The sequence below is a fragment of the Mugil cephalus genome, chromosome 17, assembly GCF_022458985.1.
Source record: "Mugil cephalus isolate CIBA_MC_2020 chromosome 17, CIBA_Mcephalus_1.1, whole genome shotgun sequence".
In the NCBI taxonomy this organism is placed as follows: Eukaryota; Metazoa; Chordata; class Actinopteri; order Mugiliformes; family Mugilidae; genus Mugil; species Mugil cephalus.
Genome location: NC_061786.1, coordinates 11,308,834 through 11,330,899, shown reverse-complemented (window position 1 = coordinate 11,330,899; position 22,066 = coordinate 11,308,834). Strand labels below are relative to the sequence as shown.

Sequence of the window (22,066 nt, the reverse complement as noted above, 5' to 3'; positions counted from 1 at the left end):
CTGTGACCTCTCGCTGTCACCCTGCATTACAGGACGCAGAGCATGTTGGCCAATTAGGCTTGGCTCTAAAACGTGTCAGGAAATACAGCAACGTGGCATTATAATCACGAAAACCTTTCTCTTCGCGCAAACAGCCGAGAGGAGTCTACAGAAGCGTATAATAACGTCGATATTTTACCATTTTTATTCATGTGCATTTTTTAAAATAATTTTAATACGAAGGAAAAAAATAGGACTAAACTTTAAACTCTCTTCATCAACAATTATTTTTATTAAGTTATCTTTACTTTTTTTTCTTTTACTGAAACACATTTTCACTAAAGCGCGCATGCTCAACAGGTTTACCTGTGTACAAGGTAAGTATTAAAAACACCAAGCAAATGAATATGAAATTCGAAGAGACAGAGCAGATCGTTTTAAATAGGCAAATAAACATTATTTATAAAACTTTGAAAGTAAAGTAAAAATATCACAGTTCTTTTCAACATGAAATACCCACAGAGAACAGCAGGTTAGGCGCGTTTGGATGCCCTCATCCCTTTTCCTTTTTTTTTTTTTAATATGTATTTTTTCATCTGGTAGCGTTGGTTGATTAGTCCGTGAACTGTGTTTCGTCCGTATTAAGTTCGGTTATCCACACGTGGGTAAAACGCAAACAAAAGTAGGCCTAAAAGGATAAGGACGGGCAGTCCGCCGCGGATCACAAATCCCCTCGTGTTTTGTCAGCCGTCAAATATCAGTTTGTGTGTGATTTTTTTTTTTTTTTTTTTTTTTAAACTCAACGCAGGCACTATGACTTGTTTTATTAGATTGTCTTTCACTCGCATCCCCTTAATGCATTAACACCCTCGATCTGCCCGTCAGATGTCACATTCACTGTCGCTGGAGGTGATGGAGATGGCCGAGGCGGCTGCTTTGCTGGACAGACTGGCCTCCGGACTGGACGAGTTCCCCAGGCGGTCCACGGTGGCGTCGTCGTCCGCCAGGGAGCGAACCGAGCCGCCGGACAGGACCTGCTGTTGGAGCCTGCGCAAAGGGACAGAGAGACGACACAAATGTCAATAAAACTACATTATTACGGGGATTTTACATTTTCCACGACAATACTAGTGAGAGTTAAAAAAAAATAATAATGATAATAAAAAAAGGAAACAAATAAAAACATCTCAACCAGTTATCTATTTTTCTTCTCACTTTTACAAAACACGTAATATGAAATTTAATTAAGTAAAAATGGAATTTTGTTTTTGCACCGTGTGTGGTTGAAAATATCCCACATTAAACATGTGCATTTTAGCTATAATACAAGCCTGTCAAACATATTATTTACGTTATAATAGCAAAATTATAAATAATATATTTTCAGTAATAAATATTTACTATTTAGTTTTGACAAACAACAACAGAGGGATCTTGACCTGCTGAATAATACAGCTACAACCTGGAAAGCACACAACAACAGAAAATAAACTACAGTTGTAACATTTTTATTATTGTTTTTACTGATGTATAAACGAGCATATCATATCAATATATTATTAAAATCGTCATTAATCGCTTTCCATGTTGTTAATCTCACTGATAACAAAACTAAAAACATTTATCCCGATACAGTCGCAATAAATCAAAATAAATGAGAAAATTTTAATTGTAGATTATCGGTGTATTTTTCGTTGTTGCTGTCACTAGTGCTGACTCGCCATTTTCTGCACTTTAACCCTTTCTAAATAATGTCATGACAGACACTGGGAGCAGCATTTATACCAATACTATACAGATTTTGGGATTAAAGGATGATTCTGAATTTAATATCCACAGAAATGATGCCACAACCGAACGGCTCCCAGCAGGCCTGTTAAACTGGAGGTCTAGCACATGATGGAGTCTGGATCTCTGTTTGCTCTGCTGTGTCCAAATAATTTAACATAAACTACAACCAAAAACCATGTAAAGATGCTCACCTGTTCTTCGCAGCCGCTGCTCTGTCTCTTTGTCTGCGGTTTTTGAACCAGTTTCCTACTTGTGTGGGTGTAAGTCCGGTAGCTTGAGCAAGCTCCCGCTTTTTACTGGGGTTTGGGTAGGGATCCTGCAAGTACCATTCTCTTAGCAAGTGCCGGGTTCTCTCCTTGAAGCAGTGGGTTTTCTGCTCTCCATCCCAAATGGTTCTGGGTAGGGGAAACTTCTTCCGTACCCTGTATTTGTCCACTGGCCCCAGCGGGCGGCCCCGCAGCTTCTCAGCCTCCTGGTAGTGCGCTTCGAGCCACAGCGCCTGCAGCTTCGTGTGCGACTCTTTGGTGAACTTGTGGTTCTCCAGGATGTGGTAGAGTTCGCGGAAATTTCCCGTGTGGAAAGCGACGACGGCCCTGGCCCTCAGCACCGACTCGTTCTTGTTGAGGACCTCGCAGGCCGCTGGCGCAACGGGCAGCGACCAGAGGAAGCGGCCCAGACGCTCGACGTCCCCGCTCTCCTCCAGAGTCTCGCAGACCCCGGCGACCTGCTGGGGGCTGAAATTCAAGATGGGCAGCTGAAACATGGAGGCTTCTCCTGTGTGTCCCTCTCCCCCTCCTTTCTCCTCTCTCGCTCTCTCCCCGGCGTCGGGTCCTCCTCGCGTCTTCTCTCCGTGCGCCAAGGCAAATCCAAGACAAACCAAAAAAAAAAAACAAGGCAATCCCAAAGTTTACCGAACCAATCGTCTGACCAGCCGTGGAAATCGCAGACAAGAAACGCCGCGGAGGAGGGACGATGATGCGCGGGGGCCGGCTACCGCATCCTCGGGCTTGGCAAACTTGGCAGGCAAAGGGCTGAAGGTGCAGGAAAAATAAAAAAAAAAAAATGCCGGAGCGGCGATGTATTTGTCAAGGTAGGCTAGGACTGAGTGTAGGAAAGAATTAAAGCCGGAGCCGAGATGTATTTTTAAGGGGGGGAGAAAAAGACAGTCAAGCCCCCTCCGATGATTTCCTATTGGACTTGGCAGATTGGTTGCCCGGTTGCCATGGATGCACGTCAATCACTGTCAAGTTCGGCCAATCGGGCGGAAAGGAGATCTCAGCACCTCCCTTTTCAAAAATAATATAAACATTTTGACCTTTTTGCTTCGCGTTTTCAATCGTTTGGCCGCCCCACCGTGCTTCCCAAACACACCCTGCCTTTGTGCGGCAGGCGGCGTTAAAGAAAGACTCTTCAGTCTATATTGTAAAGTGCCTATGACAAAACGCGCTCAACCCAGTCTCCTCTTAGAGCCATTGAAACAGGCTTTACACAGCAAAATGACACATCTCCGCTCACTACGGGCTGCCCGAGGTACACAACAGTGGATAATATTATACATTATCATATTTAAAGTGGTGAATTTCATTGTGTTATTTCCGCACTGTATCTGTAAAGCAAATAGGTCTGTATTATATGCGTATAGTTATATAAAAATGTGACCATTTCCTTATGATCCTTATAAAATACGAATCTAATATATTTTTTTAAAATGTTTTTACTATTATCCATAAAACCTTTAACTAAGGTAATATGTTAGCCATGTCAATTATAAATTATGGAAATGATTTTTTATTTTTTTTTATTTTTTTTTAAAAAAAGGGTGAATATGTCCTTCATTTGAACATTTCAACGGGACCGTGAATTTTCAACCTTGAACAGTTAGTCGAGGCTTCCCAATTTATTTATTTTCTTTCCAATCTCACAAAAATCATTATTTAGGCCATTAATCTTAATAAATTATATCATCGCCAAACTCGCGATGATGCATGCTCTTTTATGTGGGGCATGAATAAATGCTCTTTTCTTCAAAACACGCTCTCGCAGTTGTGTAGTATGTTGATTTATTTATTTTTTCCTTTTAAATGTAGCCATTATTATTTCTATTTACAGTCATGTTGCGGTGCCCGGAGCGTCAGAGCGGTGCGGTTGTGTCCAGTTTGCGATGACTGTAGAGAGAGGAAAGAAAAAAAAAAAAGCAGTGGAGGAAAATATTTGTGTATATAGGATTATCGTGGCCCCGCCAGGCTACTCGGTTGGAGTATCAGGCTCACTCCGTTTTGTGCACAGGCTGATTTAGTAAATAAGAGGGCGGATAGATAGCGCAGATGGTTTGAAGTGTCGGGTCAGATTATTTCATGGCTGGATACAGTAGTAAAGTTCATTCTGACGGAAAAGCCTGATATTATTTTCACAGATACTCTCTCTTTCTCCCTCCCTCTCTCTCTCTCTCGTGCACACGCGCGCACATATGCACGCACCACACACTGGAGCTGCATCGCCTTCGGGATCTTTTTGCATGAATTATAGACTCTTGATGCGGCGTTATGAAATGCCTTCTGCACAGGAAGCTGTTCATTCTCTTGCTGGTTTACTGGAGAGCACATTAAAAAAAATAAAAACTTAATAGTAAAGAATTTCGTCACATAATACGGATGGAAGAATACATATGCGAGATATAGCCTATATATGGATATATATGTATATATAAATATCCGCGCGTGTGTGCGTGCGTGCGCGCGTGTGTGTGTGTGTGTGAAACATGCCATCCTAACACAACATGGCATACCAATACTCCCATAGCGCATATGATCACGACGCATTGAGCAACGTACAGATTAGGACGATTTGACTTCTCTCTATCAGGGTCACCAGTCACACAGATATTATAACACCAGACGAGTTAAGTAAATAAAGGATAAGACCTCTATCAGATGAAGCAGTGGAAGTAAATTGTGAGGGCGACTGACAAGGTGCTGGTCTGAAAAATTTAGCTGCCGTAAATATTTCATTCTTGCAGTCTTGCAGGATCCCCGTCCCGACCCTAAATTTACGAGGACTCCAATGATCTCTTTCTTTCTTTCTTTTTTCGTTCTTTCTCTCTTTCTTTTTTTTTCCTGGGGAAGCGCGCATCAATTAAATATAAGTCAGCCTTGGATCTCCTAAACTGTGGGCTGGAAGTAACAATCGTACACCATGCTGTGTAAGCAACACGTCTGACTTATGGCATTTAGAACAGAAAGGAAAAAGGAGTGCGCACGTTTTGTATTTTTTTTCTCTCTCATTGAATTTGTGCTTTAGTATTTCTGCGCCATATTAATCTTTCTGCGCATCATTTTACACGATCTTAGACACGGTACATGTTCTTTAGCCTTAACCCATGATTTGTGTGTGCAGTCTATTTAATTCCCGCACCGTTTTCCATTGTATATGCGAAAAATAATTGCAACGCAATCTTAAACAAAGTAGCGTAAGATCTACTGTGTCTCAGTGAGTCCAGGCCTATGTCACTGTGTCAGGAGATAGGCCTCCTGACACCAATATCTCCGCATATTCAGCACAGCAACACAGTGGACCTCATTCAAACACATTTTTTTTTCTGTCTTTTGCCCACTTGTGTCATGAATCCCACCCGCGCAGTGAGACACGCCAGATCTTAGCACTTTATCATTTCACCCTGTATTATCTCAAAACAGGTGATTTCCTCGTTTATTCTGGTGCTGACATACTTGGTTGTAGCTACATACAAATTAGTACACATTAGTAGTAGTTAAGCACCCTCTTATTGAAATTCCTTGGAATAAACATCCAGTGAACAGGTTTCTGAATCACGTGGAATAAAACAACGTAAAATAAATCACAGCTCAAACTGTGATCAGAAAACTTACTGGAAATTTAATTTCTTCACTTTTTGGACATAGTTGCAACAAAGACTTTCCATTTTGTTGTTGTTGATGGTTTGTGGGGTCACTGCACTGATTTGCATTTAGGAATCTTGTCATCTGTCTGTGGATATCAGAAAGGAGAGTAATGGTTTTTAATTTAAATGAAGTAAAGGTATAATAGCAGCTACAAGAAGACTTTAAAGAATTCATTAACATGGAAATCTTTATTTGACTTTAGTGTCAGCCGCTCATACCAAGGTTATTTACTACCTTCATGTTAAAGTTAAATAATATTATCGTCTATCATTTCAACAAATCTACCCTGCAACAGTAATTCTAACACAGTGAAGAATATTGAAGCCTTGGTAAAATAGTGGCAGATAGCGTCAGTAGCACAAAAACATAGTGAATCCCTGCGTTAAATGATCTGAAAATATCATTGGAAAATAAAAAGAGCTTGATGTGTGTGCGTTTTTCAAGGTTTGCGGCATCTCAGTGACAAATATAAACAAGACTACGAGTTCAAAGAAGGACTGATGCAGCACAGAGGCGGTGCGTCCGGCTGCAGACCAGTTTCCTCCCAGTTTACCATAAAGAGAAGAGGAAAATTTACTTAGTGTCATCATTAGCATGTAGCTGGGTCGTAGCTTGCCCCGGGCAGTGGGAGGGAAGGAGTGGGGAATAACTACATGTGAACAGGCTGGAAATGACCCAGATTCCCTAGGATCACTGGAGCAGACGAGACGCTACAAGAGCCTGTCACCAACAGACATCCTGCCACTATCCCGTACACAGCTACAGTACCTTTCTCTCTCCACATCGGTGCTGCTCTTCTCATCCACAGAGCCCACTGAGAAGTATGCAAACATGCAAACAGGCACACCAAAGAGCATACTTAAAATCTAGGGTACGTGCCAATCCGACTCTGAAACCTATAATATCACCTAATTGTTGACAGGCTTTGATACTGTAAATTTCCTCTTCTCTGTGTGAGCAGACACCTTTTTAAAGCACTTAAACAGCATGACGAGAAGGCTGGCAGTGAAGTAAAACAGAGTCATGATGCTAATGTATAGTGTTAATTGCCCGGGGCGGGCAGGCACTACTGCTTGCCAAAGATGTAAACATTACTGCGCGAGTGTTCGCCGCTCGCTCGACTTCAGCGTTCTGCTGAATTCTCTCTGCACAACAGACTGTTTTAACTCAGAGTCAGCTGTTCCAGCGCAGGATTAACTTTCCAATTAAGATATCATGTCAGCAACACTACCAATAGCCCCTGGATGACCCGGATGTATTTAAAAGGCCTGCCCCATGCAGCACGACTTAAAGGGAAGTCGCTTCACTCATATGCTGTCTCGTGGCCCGGTGGTGACAGAAGGGTTAAGCCCAAGCTCTCTCAGAGTTGTGTTTTCAGACCCATTTGCCCCCGGGGCAGCACTAGCTCTCGACGCTGCGTTTAATCTGTGGATTTGCGGTAACAGAGAAGACTTCTTATCCACTGACCCATTGGCCCCCAGTGTACGTAATCCAGTGCCTTTCAGTCACACAGCTCTGCTGACACGGATAGAGGAGCGCCAGAATGCTGCAGCAGTCACCGTGGGGGTGCAAAAACGCTGTCCTGACACACATACTATTCCCCCAAGCTTTTGTTTCACAGGGCATCTACAACACAGCTCAGGCATGCCACTGTTATGATGGTTATTAAAAACAGTCCACATGATATTTGACCTCATAAACACCAAGCCAGTTCACACGTAGAATATATAATTCCGTAACGTTTATGTCGGAACCGAGACATCGCAGCAGCGATGAATATTCCAACTGGAGTGCAGACGTTCTCAATGCTAGCATGAAAAGAGTCACTTTACCAACAGACCCGTGAATCATGCACACAGTGAGGTCACACAAAAGCATCACGCCTCGGTCAAAGAGATTTTCCTTTGTGTAAACCTCTGCAGTGCTCCTACATGTTACAAAGGGTTTTACCAACCATCTGTGGAATGTAAATGTAACTTCATTGAATCCCGCTATTGTCGCGCAGCATAAAAGTGAGAACCTATATGGAAGGTTTTCGAGAATCCGAGTACGTTCATCTTGGCTGCAGGTCGCAAAGTGAGGGGTACTACATTTGGCTCCCGCAAACAAACAATACAGTGAGAGCGAACCTCAAATCCTTGGCAGAAAGCCATTAGGAATACCTTGAAACCTACCCTTTTTTTTCAGAAACACATTTGCGGAGCATGTTATAGAGTGCATGCAATTATTACATCCATTCCACTCTTGAATGCAGTCAATTTCTAGCCAGATAAAGGGCTAAATGAAACTAGGGAGAGTGCATGGTGCATGCCGCGTTGCTTTATATAACCTGTGTTTGTGAGTGTTTGTGTAAGCGGCGGAGCGATAGAGAGCAGAAATTGCAAATGAACAAACCCATAGCGTGCAATCACCTATAGCACTTGCACAACAAAGTGATTGTGTGTATGAGGTAATTATGAACGGTAAATCAATTGTTTACGCACGGCCATATACGACGTGCTCGAAAATGAAATTGAACACAGCAGCAAGTGACTTACTACATACAAAACACACATGAAATTGGCGTCCAGTGGTGTGCGTTCCTTTTCAATCGCTCCCTTGTTTTCAGTCACAGTGAACTGCAACAGTCACGTGTACGGCTGAGCGAAAGCAAGCTTTTACAAAGTGCTGTGTTTTCTAAGGTGCGACATGAGGGTGCGGTTGTTAAACCTGAGGAAATATCTTACAAATAAGACCTTTTCAATGAATGTGTTGTATTGACACAGCTACGGACAAACTGTCAAAACAGGTGGGTTGATTGAATGCTTGGTCTTTAGACCTTCCCCTGCAGCCTCCCACACACCATCTCTGTCTCCCCCTCTTTTTATTCACTGTACAATGCATCGGGCTTCCAAAAGAAAATAATGGCCACTCTGTTTTTATGACATGTCAATGATGAAAATTTTGTCCATTCCAAGTTATTGTTGTACCGGTGTATGAAAGGGTTTTCTGACAGTGACTGAGAAGACGACATTAGAGGAAGCATGAGCAGCGCAAACGTTTAGCAAAAGCTCTGTTTTGTTTTCAGTCGTTTTAATTCTGTTTGCAAAGTCTCCTCTCTCCTTTCTTCACTTGCGGGGATGGTGGTCAACCTCGCTCAAAAAGAAAGAAAGAAAAAAATACTGTCCATGTCATAGGATCTTGACGACACCCAAAGGTGACAGGAGTCAAAACTCATCACGGTCAGGAGGTCCTCTGGCGCCGGGGAGCTACATGATGTGTGAGTCAGGGCACAGGTCAGAACGCCGCAGCTATGCCGCCTGGGCCTCACCTCCACTTCACATTGTCTATGAGCCTTGGCTCCTTCAAGCCAAAACACACACACACACACACACACACACACACACACACACGACTGTCAATAGATGTCTCTTCTAGCAGCATATTTTGCTCTTTTGTCTGCACTATCACAGCTTTTTCAGCAATGACCTTTACACATATCTCTTTAGGATGTGTGCGATTTAATGTGTTGTATGTGAGCAGAAAAGAAGCTCGCATGAAAAGCTGCAAACACTTCTTCATTGTATTTACATAGCTTGCTGGATTAATCTATTTTATATATTTATATGTCCATTCAAGAAATATAGCATAAGAAAAAAAAATAAATAAATACTAAATTGTGCGCATTAGCTCACGGGAACGATTCGCACCACAGTGGCTTCACAGTGAAGTAACAATTACTTTATTGTAAATGGTACACTCATCCCATTTGGTGCCATCCTATATGATAATGATTTATGACTGGTACTTCTTTAAGCTGATGAGCTTCCTTAAAACAGGATTGCTTCCTCGAGCTAGTGTTTATCGGTGCCCGACCGCAGATGAGCAGCAATCTGCGAGCTGCAGCGTGGCTCACTCCAGAGAAGAGCGTCTGTGTACAATGCAGCACAATTACACTCAGGGTCTATTGAAAACTGAGACGTTTTCATTGGCTACGGTTGTTATTTTCCAATCAAGGGGCATATACATTTTTGTCTGTTTAATATATTTTGAAAATAAAATAACAATAATCAACATGATCCTTAAAAATATACTCTATTCTGCAAAATTGATGGGAAATTAATTTGTTGGGGGGGGGCAGCTTTGTAGGTTTGTGGGACTTTGTATTTCTGGCAAAGCTAATTGAGGTCACGTCATTGATATCTATTAGGTCGAGTGGAGATCAAAATAATCTGCCTTCTAACTGCAAAAGAGTTGTCTTCAGCGCGAGGGCAAGGGGTATCCCAGATTTCCAGAGTTTTAGTATCTGTCAGCTGTGCTTTATTGATGGCTTATGTCAAATGCCATTCTGACAGACCTCATTAGGATGAAGGGAATTGTCTAGGTAGAGGCAGGAGAAGGCAGAGCTGGTGAGCTGCCTGATCACTGTGTGCACCAAGCTCACCACTCTACCTAGAGGGTGATGCCTCTGACAGGAGTTAGCTGACAGGGCTGTGTGCATGTGTGTGTGTGAGATACACAGAGGAGGGTGAGGGAGGGTGGCTGTACTCAGAAATAAAGTATATGTGTATGTGTCCATGTCATTGCTTGAGTTACCCGGTGTCACTGAGCAGGTCCCTGCTTGATGCCAGGACTCCAAACACAACTGACAGGCTGAGAGTCATCTCGCTTTCGCCACTCACACATACTCAAATATTTATCCATGCGCAGGCCTCTCAGTGCACCGCGTGGCATCAGCAGTCTTGTGCTACAAGGACAAGGCCCTGTGGAGACTTCGGGGACCTTGAGAAGATGAGTCAAATGATTTCCTCACTGGTCGTTGCTTTTCTATGCCGCGCAGTAACTATAACATCCTGCGATACCCTAAAAAAAAAAAAAAAAAGACACAAAGAGGGCATTTTATTAGCATCTCAATAGTCACTCCGGGTGAGGTTCTCATCCAGTAAACATGCATTTTACACATCATCTTCATTCAGTGATTAATCTCTAATAGCTAGCAGCCTGTCTCTCTAATACTACTCTAAACAGCTGAATCCATCTTTGCTATGGCCGGCGGCATCGCTGATGAGCTCAGACTGTTATGTGACATCTTAATATACTGATTAAAAATGCATGTTGGGAGGGTAAGCAGAGGGGTGCTCTGGGTGCTCCTGCCAGGGAAGATTAAATCACTCTACTTAACAGACATACTGGGGATTCGGGTCAATGTAAATGAGCAAGATATGAGACACAAAGTCAGCAGCAGATTTTTCTAACGAGGAAAACTAATAATATCACAAAGTAAAAGTGGATATGATCAATAAAAGGCCGTGTGTGTGTGTGTGAGCCCACGTGTGGCCAGTTCATGCTGATATGGCAGCGTTCATTCAAACAAGCCCTGCAGAATTTGGTGCCATTTACATTATATTTTCAGTCAGTTCAAGCAAACATAAAACATCCTATTTGTCCTTTTTTTTTTCTACAGAAAATACAAAGGCTGGATAAATATAAATATAAAAATAAGTCCTTGATCTGTAAAAAAAATATAATACAAGTCTGTTTGCCGTCCAGATTCAGTTTGGAGATCGTTCCACTAAACTGCTTGGCACACTGCAACAAATCAGCAGCAGCAGCACGGAGGCTGAGCCAGTACAACTCGAGACAGCGTGAACGCCATCTTATCTTGAAAGTTGTATGGAGCCCGGCCAAGGAGACGTGCCCACTAATCCAATCAGCCAGAACACAAGTCCAAATAAGATTTGGGCTGAGCTGATCAATAACAGTTGCTCTCTCTTTGCCTGATACACTCTCGCACATGTCCACTGACAGGTGGAAAGGCATAAACAGGGCAAAGCCACTGTAAGGAGGCACGGCTTACAATTAAATGAGCAACAATTAACACACACACACACACACACACACTGGTTAAAACTCGTAACAAACAAAAGAGGTCTACAATAAAAATCTACAATTTATTTACGTGTTAATTACATTTAACTGAACAAAATATATAAAATGATAGTTTCATGTCCATTTATGCATTTACTCATTTATTTTTAAAATCACTATGAAGCTTAAATGATTTAATATTTTATGAACTGAACTGAATTCTGCTGCATTTTTATGTTGGTCTAATTAAATAATTAATTAATTATTAACTAATAATTACCACAATATTGCTAATGCTGATTCAAATTTACATCAGCAAATAGTTGTGACTTTAATCACTTAATATTGTAATTTCTGATCTGTAGATTAATGAAATGTGTCCAACAACATCAATATAGTCGTCAGAAAGTCACTAAAGTCACAAAAAATGGAAGTGTACTGTATATGGACCGTAACGTTAGAAACAGCCCCTCTCATTATATAAAAATCTATAAGTTTCTTTAGCACACGAAGGCTACATCAAGGATTATTTTACTATGCAATATGTCTCTATTTTGTTCCTGACAATTTTGCAACCTCTCACATATAAAGGTTTGACATTGTATACAATATCTTCCTTTTCTTTTCTTTACCTTGGTGGGTTCCTGTCAGTTTTTAGCATCACCGTTTACAATGTTCCAAATGCTTTTAGAAACACTGACTGTCATGGCCTTGTGCTGAATAATACAGCTTTAGAGAGAGCAAGGGAATTTTCCTCAGGGCACAGGTGTGCTCTGATAGTCTCATAAGCCTCCGGCAGCACAAAGAAAGAAAGATGCTTTCTTAGTGAAAAGGAATGGGGAGGCACAAGGTGGAGGAACAGATCAACAATGGCTTCTTCGTTTGGATGTATTTGGTTTTGACCTTCAGACAGAGCTTCAAATAAACGCGACACCGAGGGGGAAATCAAAAATCCAGATGACCCTGAATCTCTAAACCCTACGCTGGCTGGGAATGAATATATTCAAAGATGACTTGGAGAAAAAAAAAAAAAAGTGTAATACATTTGCAGACAAACAGAGAGAGGAAGCGTGCGGGTAAAGCCTCTCCACGGTCGGCAGCACCAGCAGCCACACTCACTTCTTTTTATACATTCATACCCTTGAACACAGAAGTGCTGCAAACATATGCCTGTAAATGACAATAAAAATATATGCGATTTGTGCCCAATGCCCGTGTGTCCGCGATTCAACACTGACACGTGTGTTCTGTTACGAGTAAAGCTGCCTGCTGTCTATACACGGAGCTACCGCAAACGGGACTTGGGACTTTAAACTCGTCCCCGTTTCCATCATTTTTTACAATCGGAGGCTGCAGACGGCCTGAGAGGCTCGGCGTGGCTGCACGGGGCCGAGGCGCTTGATGTGTGGTGACGGGGGTTGACAAGGTAAGTGGTCAGGCTGCTAAGTCAGGCAGTCAGGAGAAAGGCAAGACACTCATCGGAGTCCAGGAAGTGTTTGCTCAGGAAAATTCAATGAGTTTCTCAAAATAAAAAAAGGGAGGGGGTGTGTGTGGGGGGCTTTAATTACTGAATGAGATCATAAAAATTGATCATTTCAAAAATAAACACAGCCCGCCTAAGTGACCGCAGCTCGTGTCTCGGATTATGTTTGGAAATATCAATGTTTCAAATGGCAAAGCTCCCAAGCAGCGATGCCTTCGGGGAGGTGGGGGCTCGGAGAAACCCTGCCTGTCCTTGTGTGTCACTTACAAGCCACAGGAAAAGACACTTTTTTTTTTTCTCCTTTCTTTTTCTGCTGATAGCGCAAAGTGTCTCCATGAGGTTAATGCTTTATGTCAGATTCTATACTAACTGCCACGTTAGAAAGAGGAGATTCACCTTTACTTTTGTCGTAAAAGCATTTTTTCCTTTGCTTCCACACTTAGCAGCGGTAAGGTTTTTAAGTATCGACGCAGTTGAAAAGCTGATGACTGGCTGCTTATTAGGTGCTAGAGGTGTAGTGCAGAATCCTCCGTGATTCATCCTGTTTTGTCTATTTTCTCTTCATTTTATTATCTACACTTCAACCTCAACTTGCAATGAGGAGGGCTAGACAAGTGAATTGATGGGAGGGTGGAGCAGGGAGGGAGGCAGGAGGCAGGGGGAGGCGAGGGGGGGTGGGGGTGGGGGGGGGGGTGATAAGGAAGAAAACAAAACAAAAAGGAAAACAGACAAGGAGTGCCAGGCTCTGAAAACTGGCATGCTGCAGTTGTATGTCAGTCACCTAGCAACAAGTCCTCCCCATCACTTACCCCCCGCTTCCCCGTCTCCCGCTGCGCTCTCTAATTCAACAAATCTGCTCAGAATGTATGGCTGCTCCTCTAACAAAACGTATTCTGCGCTAGGGGCTAAGGATGTGGGCCTCCGCTGAACACGCCACTCAGCTGCCCATTGACCACCGGGGCCTTTCTCTGCACACACTAAGGAGTGAGGGACAAAGACCCTGAAAGCAGGGGCAGCTCCACAGAGAAAACATTAGCTTGTAATTGTGTTTGACTGCATAATGAAAATGATGTTCTTTTTTAATTTGTGCTTGTTAAGGCCACACTATTTTCCTCTGGTCACCTGATTATTGTAAAGAACCAACCCCTCACTTGCCCTATGGGGCACAGAGGGGGGAAATATTGAAAATGGTCCAAAGACCTCCCCACTCTTTACTTTAACCCCTCTTGTGTTTCAAGTGTTCTCAGGTAAAAACATAAATATGTAGGCTCTGTTCATTACAGGATGGGAGAGTACGCTAGAATGAGTTCTTTTTCTTTCTTCTTTTTTCCAGAGAAAGGATAACGACGGCGAGGTGTACACACACACACACACACGCAGACACACGCACGTCCACGAATGGGAGCGCGGCCATGCCTGCCCTGAGTTGTGAAGCATTGAGAAGGTTAGCATTCCTGGTCCTACTTCAGTGAAACAGACCATTAGTGGGAGCATTGGGCTAGCACCCAAAAGAGTGCTTCAATGAACACATTCACATCCAGTGATTATTTGCACTTTTTAGCCCCCAATTTCCTGTTTTATTAATGCGCGTTTTCCACATTCATCGTGCCTTCCCCTTTTTCTGCTCGCTGCTCTTCGGTGGCAAAGGTGAGGAGCATTCAGGTGAATGTCTAGGCCTGGAATAGAGGTAATTTGAAACACCCTTTGGTTTAACTGTCCTGTGAGAAGGCTACACCGGATCATATTTTTACACCCAATAAAAAATAGTACTACTAGTACCTTTCTGTGACCATTTTTTAGACATACGATTCATGTCAAAAGCTGATGCGTCTTTGAATCCCTCAAGGTTGCCATTCAGCCTACTTATGGGTGTCTATTCAGTGATTTAATTGGTTTAAGTTGGGGTCCCGTTTTCGCAGTCATCCCCAGAAAACCCCTTGACAAAGCGCGAGTCTTCCTAGAGGTCACAGGTAAGAAGTAACAGGCCTGACCTTCGCTCTCTGATATTCAGGCGTGTGCTGCGGGTTCCTGTCCAGGAGGCCCGGGTGAAAGGTTAGCTCATGTGACTCCGACAGCGAACTGCGGCCCCCCGCAACAAACCAACGGCACCTCTTTCATTCAGCAGGTGCAACATCTGTCATTCATGATCCCAGCTCACGTTATTAAATCTCGCAGTATTAATAGAATTTATAGAATCGTGTGGGTGATGAGAACATCCTCCAACACGCCTTTCACTGCTCTACTGACTGAATATCTGAACTAAAGGCTTGAGGTCATGGTTAAATTCTCCTATCGCTGTTTATTTAATATTAGACTGCAAGAATAATAAGCACAAAGATACTAGTCGAGTCTAGTTGTATAAGAGTGAAAATTTTATCATAAGGTATTATAAACATTTACACAAATTAGCAGAAAGTTCTACCAGCAGTGAATTAACTCCCTCATAAATGAAAGTGCTTCATATTATTCATGCAAAAAACCCAGTAAATCTAATCTTACCTAAAACAATCCCGCTCAGTGAGCGGTTCACTTCCCCAGTATAAAAACAAATGTCTGATCACTCAAGCTGAAAGAATTAGTGGAGAAATCGATCTGGAGTCTAAATGGAAATTAAAGCACAACACAAGTGTGATCATTTTAATCTTTGTAATTTCTCTAACAAAAGTGGCAAACACGATCTAGTTCCTTATTCTCTAGTGTTGGCTTTTTCTGTGCTTTATATCATTGCAGGTGAATAACCTTGAGGGGCATTAAATAAGAAAAAATAAGCCATCTGAGGCAATATGGGAAATTTGACGTGGGATTTCTTACCAGATTTGACGTTTAACAACATATAAACATATACATATAAAAGCAAACTTAAATCATGAATTGGTGGATCATATAATGCACCCCCCCACAATCCTAATCAGGACCAAATGAATGAGACGATTGAAAAAAATAAATACTTTTTTCCTTTAAGCTGTGAAGCACTTTGCGATTAAAGGTAAAAATCCTGTGTCATCCCTAACTTGCCATGCGACGTTGGGACTGAGCAGGTGCAAAGACTGAATAGTCCGAGGGGTCAGATGGGGCTGACTTAAGTCGCAGGATCTCCTGTCAGACTGGAGTGGCTAGAGGGTCTGCGGTAACACCCCTCCCACTAAAGATTAACAAGTTTCAGCAGCACATTGACGAGGCCCTGCTTGGGCTTGCTTTGTTTGTTTCTCCCAAGTGTCAACAAGTGAGCCTGTCCGTCTGCGTGGGACTTTCACCATAAGGACCCCAACTCTGACACCAATTAAAGAGATTATGTCTTAAGATGAGAGGAGAACCATGGCGGTGTGTATGTGTGCGTGCGTGACCACGGCGATTGCTTTAGACAAGGTCACAGGTTACCGTGCAACAGTGCATGACCTCAACAGGGTGCTGCTGCTCTTCCAGGCATGAAAGCAAAGAAAAAGGAAATAAAGACGTTAAAGAGACTGGGATACACAACACTCAGTGCTCAGGGAGATCAATGTTCACACTCAGTGGCAATAATGATAGATTACCTGCCCCAATCGATAATGAATTTTGAGTTCATACAACTGCAGCATTGGCTTATGGGTCACACAGAACGGCAATATTATTATTTGTATGTCTTTATATTAGTTTGCTTTCATTTTGAATTATTCATGAAGGTGCTTGTGCAGAGTTATTAAAAAAAAAAAAAGAAAACTCAAATGACATTTTTTGTGTGTGTTTTTTGGTGAAATCATTTATACAAAAGGTTTGATAATAGCCTGGATATACAGCATATGAAGCAGGGAGGACATAAGAGATAAGTGGTGTGTTATAAAATAATTAATTGAAATTAAATGAGGCAATCAACTACTTACAATAAGCCATCTTTACATATTCATTCATATCATCTTCCTCAACGCTATTTATCAGTTTTATTTACCTTTTTCGGCATTTTTTTTTTTTTTTTTTTTTAAACAAGCGGGTTAACCTTACATCCGGAATAAAACCCTCCTGTGTGGATATTTTAAGGTAAAATAAAAAGAAGTGACAATGAGTATCAAAATAAATAAATAAAAATAAATGAAGTCAAGCGGGAGGATTTTCCCCCATTTTCCTGAAAGAAAACGTAGTATATGTTTTGGGCTTTTTCTCTTATTCCGTTTTCAAATAAATAAATAACAGATAAACATAAATAAATACATACTTAAATAAATAAAGTCACGAAAACAGAGGAAATATATACCTTTAACAAAGAATAACGCACTTCAGAAAGTTATTTTCTTATAACCTAAACGTGCAAACAGCAGCTAAAGGCATTAGCATTACATTAGCACACAGCTCCAGGAGCTACGTGCTACATGCTAAGCCGGTAGCTGGATAATATAATTTTCGAGGCCTACTCGGGAAAGTTTTCAACAGTTTCTGATGCCCTACCTTGACGTGGAGGGCAGGTTCATCCCGACTCAGTCAACAACAGGATCCTCCTCCTCCTCCTCCTCCTCCTGTATTTTCCTTTTTTTCATTTGTCCATGTTGTAGCGTGTTTTCATGTTAATTAGCAGCAGTTGAACTGTGAGCCGTAAATCAAGAAGTGCAGAGTGTATTAATGAGTCGGACCACCCAGGAAAACTATTTTCTCTGCACTTTCTTAGCAGACAATGTGAGGACACTCGAGCCTGCCATGCTCCGAGAGCCATGAATAGACATTCACAAGAGCAGTGCTCCCCTGCTGCCACATTTCCAGCAGACCAGTGACTGTTTAAAGTATTAAAAAGAAGAAGAAAGGTTAAGTATTCTGGACAAAAACTGATCATTTTGTTGGATAAAATGAGGGTCCCTTGTATTTTTTTTCCTGTGTGCAAAATCTGAAGCAAAAAAAAAAAAAAAAAAAAAACGTTTAAAGGTACATTTACAGTAATAACGAAAAATTAAATATCAAGTTGCCTATTAATCACCGAGTTTCTTTAAGAATCCACGCAGCTCTGAAAAAAATACCTGCCTTTAGGCTGTCTGTTAAACATATTTGACCAATAACCTTTTCCTGTAATACAAAGGAGGGGTTGTTGAACTTTTATTTAGTCAGAAAAGTCAAATTATACCAGCATTTGTGATACACTCCCTTTACATGTCCTTTTAAAAATTCACCAAAAAAATTCTGACTATAAATAAATGTTTTTTTTTTTTTTTTTTTCCCTTCACAAGAGCAGATCCTCAGCACTGAAAGTAGTGCCATAATTGTCTTCCATTATGAGACCTCACAAAGCTAGACCATTGGCTACTAAAATACCAAGGTTAATCTTGATTAAATATCTTCCTTGGGCACAAAAAGCATGTTTTACATAAAACATCCTTCGAGGGGATTAAAGCGTTGGTGTTGGGGAAAAATATATATATAAAATATTGCTGATGGCAAGGCCAAGCATCCCAACTCTCAAATGAAAGGTGTCAAGAGATAAAGAAAAACCATTACAAATCAGCACACCGCAAATACGCCTGCTTCTCTTCTATTATTTTGCCACCCTAATTTAAGTCACCCCAGCAAGCCAAAGCGGCAACTTTGATCTTTCCTCAAAGGGCATTTTAAGATTCCACGTAAATGGTACATCGGTAGTCGGTGCATGTGCCGCAGCATTTTCTGCTTTTGTTGCTGTGGATCATCTTAAAAGACACGTCTTGTGTTCTTTAAGGGGCGGCTTACACCTGGGAAAATGTTGGTTATTCTCCATCGGTAGGTTTGTTTTGAAAAAGCCGCATAACTATAATTAACTTTAGGTTAATTGGGTTTGCTCTAATGTCTGACTTTGAGCTTTGCTGACCAAGAGCAAGTTAATTCCGCTGTGTAAATGCTTCTACACAGCCAGCTGTATCAAGGCTTCCCTTCCTTCTTTCCTCTGCTGAGCAAGGAAATCCTCCTGCGGGCTGAATGCCCCTGGCCAGCGACTTTTGTTCTCTCACACTTACCCTACACACTCCAAACGTAACATCCTCCTGCAGAGAGAGAGGGAGAAAAAATATATTTCCTCCCGCACCTGTTGATGAATTGTGTTTGTGTGTAAGGCACAGACAGGGCAATAACACATGTCTTTATACATCACAAAATAGCAGTTTCCTCACATGGATAGCGGTGAATAGGGAAACCCTTTTCACAAAAACAGCAAAGAGGCTTGTGGGCAAATTAGAGTAATCGTCACTGACAAACAGAAAATAATTCCCAGTTTGGGCAGGAAAGTCATAAGATGCCTTAATGAGTGTTGCTCCTGCTGCAGAGGGGAAAAAGGGCTGTTTGTGCTTTGTGGCCGGTGGTTGAATGGTGGTGAATTTCTTGCCAACACAGACTGCCCCCCCCCCCTCCAACCCACGCTGTTTTATTATACAAAGGAACAACATAGGAAGTCATGCAGTGTAAATACAGTTTTCCAAACCGTTTAATTCCTGTACTCAAACCCTTCAATTCAAATTTTAGGGTGGTTTCCTGTTGCATTTCGAAAAAAAAAACAAAAAAACATATAAAAATAAAGTAGTGGGTGCAGCGTTTACACACAAGTGAAGAAGATCGTCATTTACAAGAGGAAAAAGGGTCACAGGGAGACGTGTGATGTTAACTTTTCTTCTGAGTAAAAGTCAAGGAAATATAAGAAACTTACCAAACTTCTTGTTCAAAAGCATTTTTTTTTTAATGCCATATCAAACTTTACTGTCTTTGAATAATGAAGATATAACGTAAAGGATGAAAAGCTAAAGAAAAGGAAAAACAGCCGTGAAGTTTTCTCATGAATGAATATCGGTAATGGATTCCTCCTCTAAAGGATGCGATTGTCAATTCCAATGACTTCCTCACAAGGTTGAAAAATACAGTACAAAACTAGAACTGTACCGCGTGACCTTAAATTCAGAAATTACATTCTTCAGCAATTTCCTCTTCAGTGTGTGGCTTAGGTCTTTTGTTCTCTTCTAAAACGCTAATTAAGCTCAACAAATGAAACATTTTTTTTTTCCACATTCTGGTATCAAAACATTGACTAAATCTCTGGTATGAATTAAATACCATTTTTATAATGATAAACATGCATTAATTAAAAATGGGAGAAAAAATAGATTTTTTCTTTTCTTTTTGGACAAACCAGCCTTAATGTGACTAAATACTATAGGCGCAGTATCATATGGCAATGTAATGTGATACAATAAGCAGCAACTTAATGTAGCAACAGTTGTGTTCAGTGATACGCAGTGAAAATTCTCTAAGGCTCAGATTTAGTGTCGCACATTATTCACTCAGTGCTCGTACACAATAAAAGCATACATGTACATTTATTCAGAAAAATGAAGCGTCATATCCAGGCTGCTCCGTTCCTGACCTCTTTCATCGCCGCTGCGCTCAATTTCTTAATTTCGTTTCGGCAACTGTCAGACAAGAACGATTGTATTTATGAAAGGTCATAAGAGAGCACAGGGGGAGTTAATGACAGGGACAATGAGAGTGAGGGCACTTCGCCACGCTGCATAATTTGCTGCTGACGTAAGACACACGGCTATGAATGCTTATAATTTCACAGAAAAACAGCACACAATAGGGTGACAGTTCAAAATTTTATTCATGGCCACAAATTTCACACAGAACCAAGTTATGGGACTCAGAATTGTTCTCATGAAGGCTTGGAGATATACAGTACTCTAGAGTTCAGTGTTAACTTTTGGACTTAAGCGCTGATTCAGAGGCTGAGTTGGTTCAACAATCTCTGGTCACGCAGCAGGAAGTCGACACTTCGACTTGGGAAAGTTTCAGCCTTAAACCAGCAACTTAGCTCAGCACCATTGTTCACCACACGTTAAACGAAAGGTCACACAGTGAGGTCTGTGAATTACAAAGCACCTGAGTCGTGTGATGGACCAAGAAACACTGACAGCTCACTTGATTCCCTCTTGAGTTGAACCCATTTGGCAGAATGGATGAATAACGTTGAAAAAGTCTACTTAAAGCCTTGTTCCGTGCCGCTTTAAATTTAAAAACGACACTCTCGAAGCGTCCTTCGAATGGAAAATACATACACTCAGAGGAGGAAAGAGTTGCTGCGTTTACATGGACACCAGTATTCCTTCAGGCTGGGAGGTATTTGTAATCAGAGGGGTAGCGTTAACCATCGACACAGGAAAATACTAACACATGATAATCCTGTAAAAGAACAGGATATGTAAAAACATAGGGGTAGTGAAATAACCAGAAGCGTTTTAGGCAGCACCATCAACTGCGAGGGTCCATCTCGCTCATCACTGAATGAATGAATGTCAAAGAAGTTTGAAACCAAACTCCTTCTTTTTGTTTTAAATTTTGGCCCGATGATTCCACGCGTAAAGAGCAATACATAATTAATTCACTTATAATGCATGTGAAATGGAATCGCAGATTTTTCACAACGTTTCATCCATGTAAACGTAGCGGCAAATATTATTGCACATAACACATTTAGTGGTTTGACTCCTTTAACTGACATTGTAACCACATGTTTGATCTTTTTTGTAGTAAAAAATGCTTGATAATTTCTCATTTTGTACCCATTTTCTAACCATTGCTAGTCATTCAGTTTGTAAGATACACAAATCTTCCCATGTGTGAACACATTACATATACAAATATCTAAGCTGTGGCTTTTATACTTTTCGAGCTATAGTGCTTTTGAACAGATGAAAATATACATCATACAGCTTCAGTATTTATGTATGTATGAATCTGTACAATTGTGTGAACATTTTAATAATAATATGTCAAAATACTCAAGTTGCGGTGCACGCTATTAATATAGATTAAAAATTAATGATATTTAATCGCGATTAATCGTATTTTTTTTTTAGTGTGGAAGTCAAAGAGTTAAAATTTTGATTCATTGCTTCTTAATGACATGAAGGGACGAGCAAAATCCTTCTTCCTGATCGTAACGTGGAAAACTCGCAGGGAAATTAAACAACAGCAAAAAAAGCACCAACAATAGATAATAACGCTTTTAGCAGCAAAGTCTGAGAATGAAAAGGTATGAATGGCCAATGGTTGATACATTTGAGAAAGTGAGAGG

At 41.3% G+C, this 22,066-nt stretch overlaps 1 protein-coding gene and 1 long non-coding RNA gene across 2 annotated transcripts; both read right to left on the bottom strand.

Annotated features, from left to right (window-relative positions):
• Positions 1–252: 252 nt before the first annotated feature.
• On the bottom strand, positions 253–3,125 carry six6a (SIX homeobox 6a). Its single transcript, XM_047610250.1, has 2 exons — positions 1,962–3,125; positions 253–1,026 (listed from the first exon to the last, which is right to left on the bottom strand). The coding sequence occupies exons 1-2, from the start codon at positions 2,531–2,533 to the stop codon at positions 861–863; spliced, it is 738 nt and encodes a 245-aa protein (XP_047466206.1). The 5' UTR covers positions 2,534–3,125; the 3' UTR covers positions 253–860.
• A 5,450-nt stretch (positions 3,126–8,575) lies between these two features.
• On the bottom strand, positions 8,576–17,474 carry LOC125024036. Its single transcript, XR_007114695.1, has 3 exons — positions 17,437–17,474; positions 10,263–10,529; positions 8,576–9,029 (listed from the first exon to the last, which is right to left on the bottom strand). It is a non-coding gene; the product is annotated as an uncharacterized LOC125024036 (long non-coding RNA).
• Between the last annotated feature and the right edge of the window lie 4,592 nt (positions 17,475–22,066).

Excerpts from the sequence above, each read along its gene's own strand:
- six6a (XM_047610250.1), bottom strand. The coding sequence starts at position 2,533 with ATGTTTCAGCTGCCCATCTTGAATTTCAGCCCCCAGCAGGTCGCCGGG. Across the intron at positions 1,027-1,961 it reads GCAGCGGCTGCGAAGAACAG|GCTCCAACAGCAGGTCCTGT; the intron begins GTGAGCATCTTT and ends CCCTTTGCGCAG.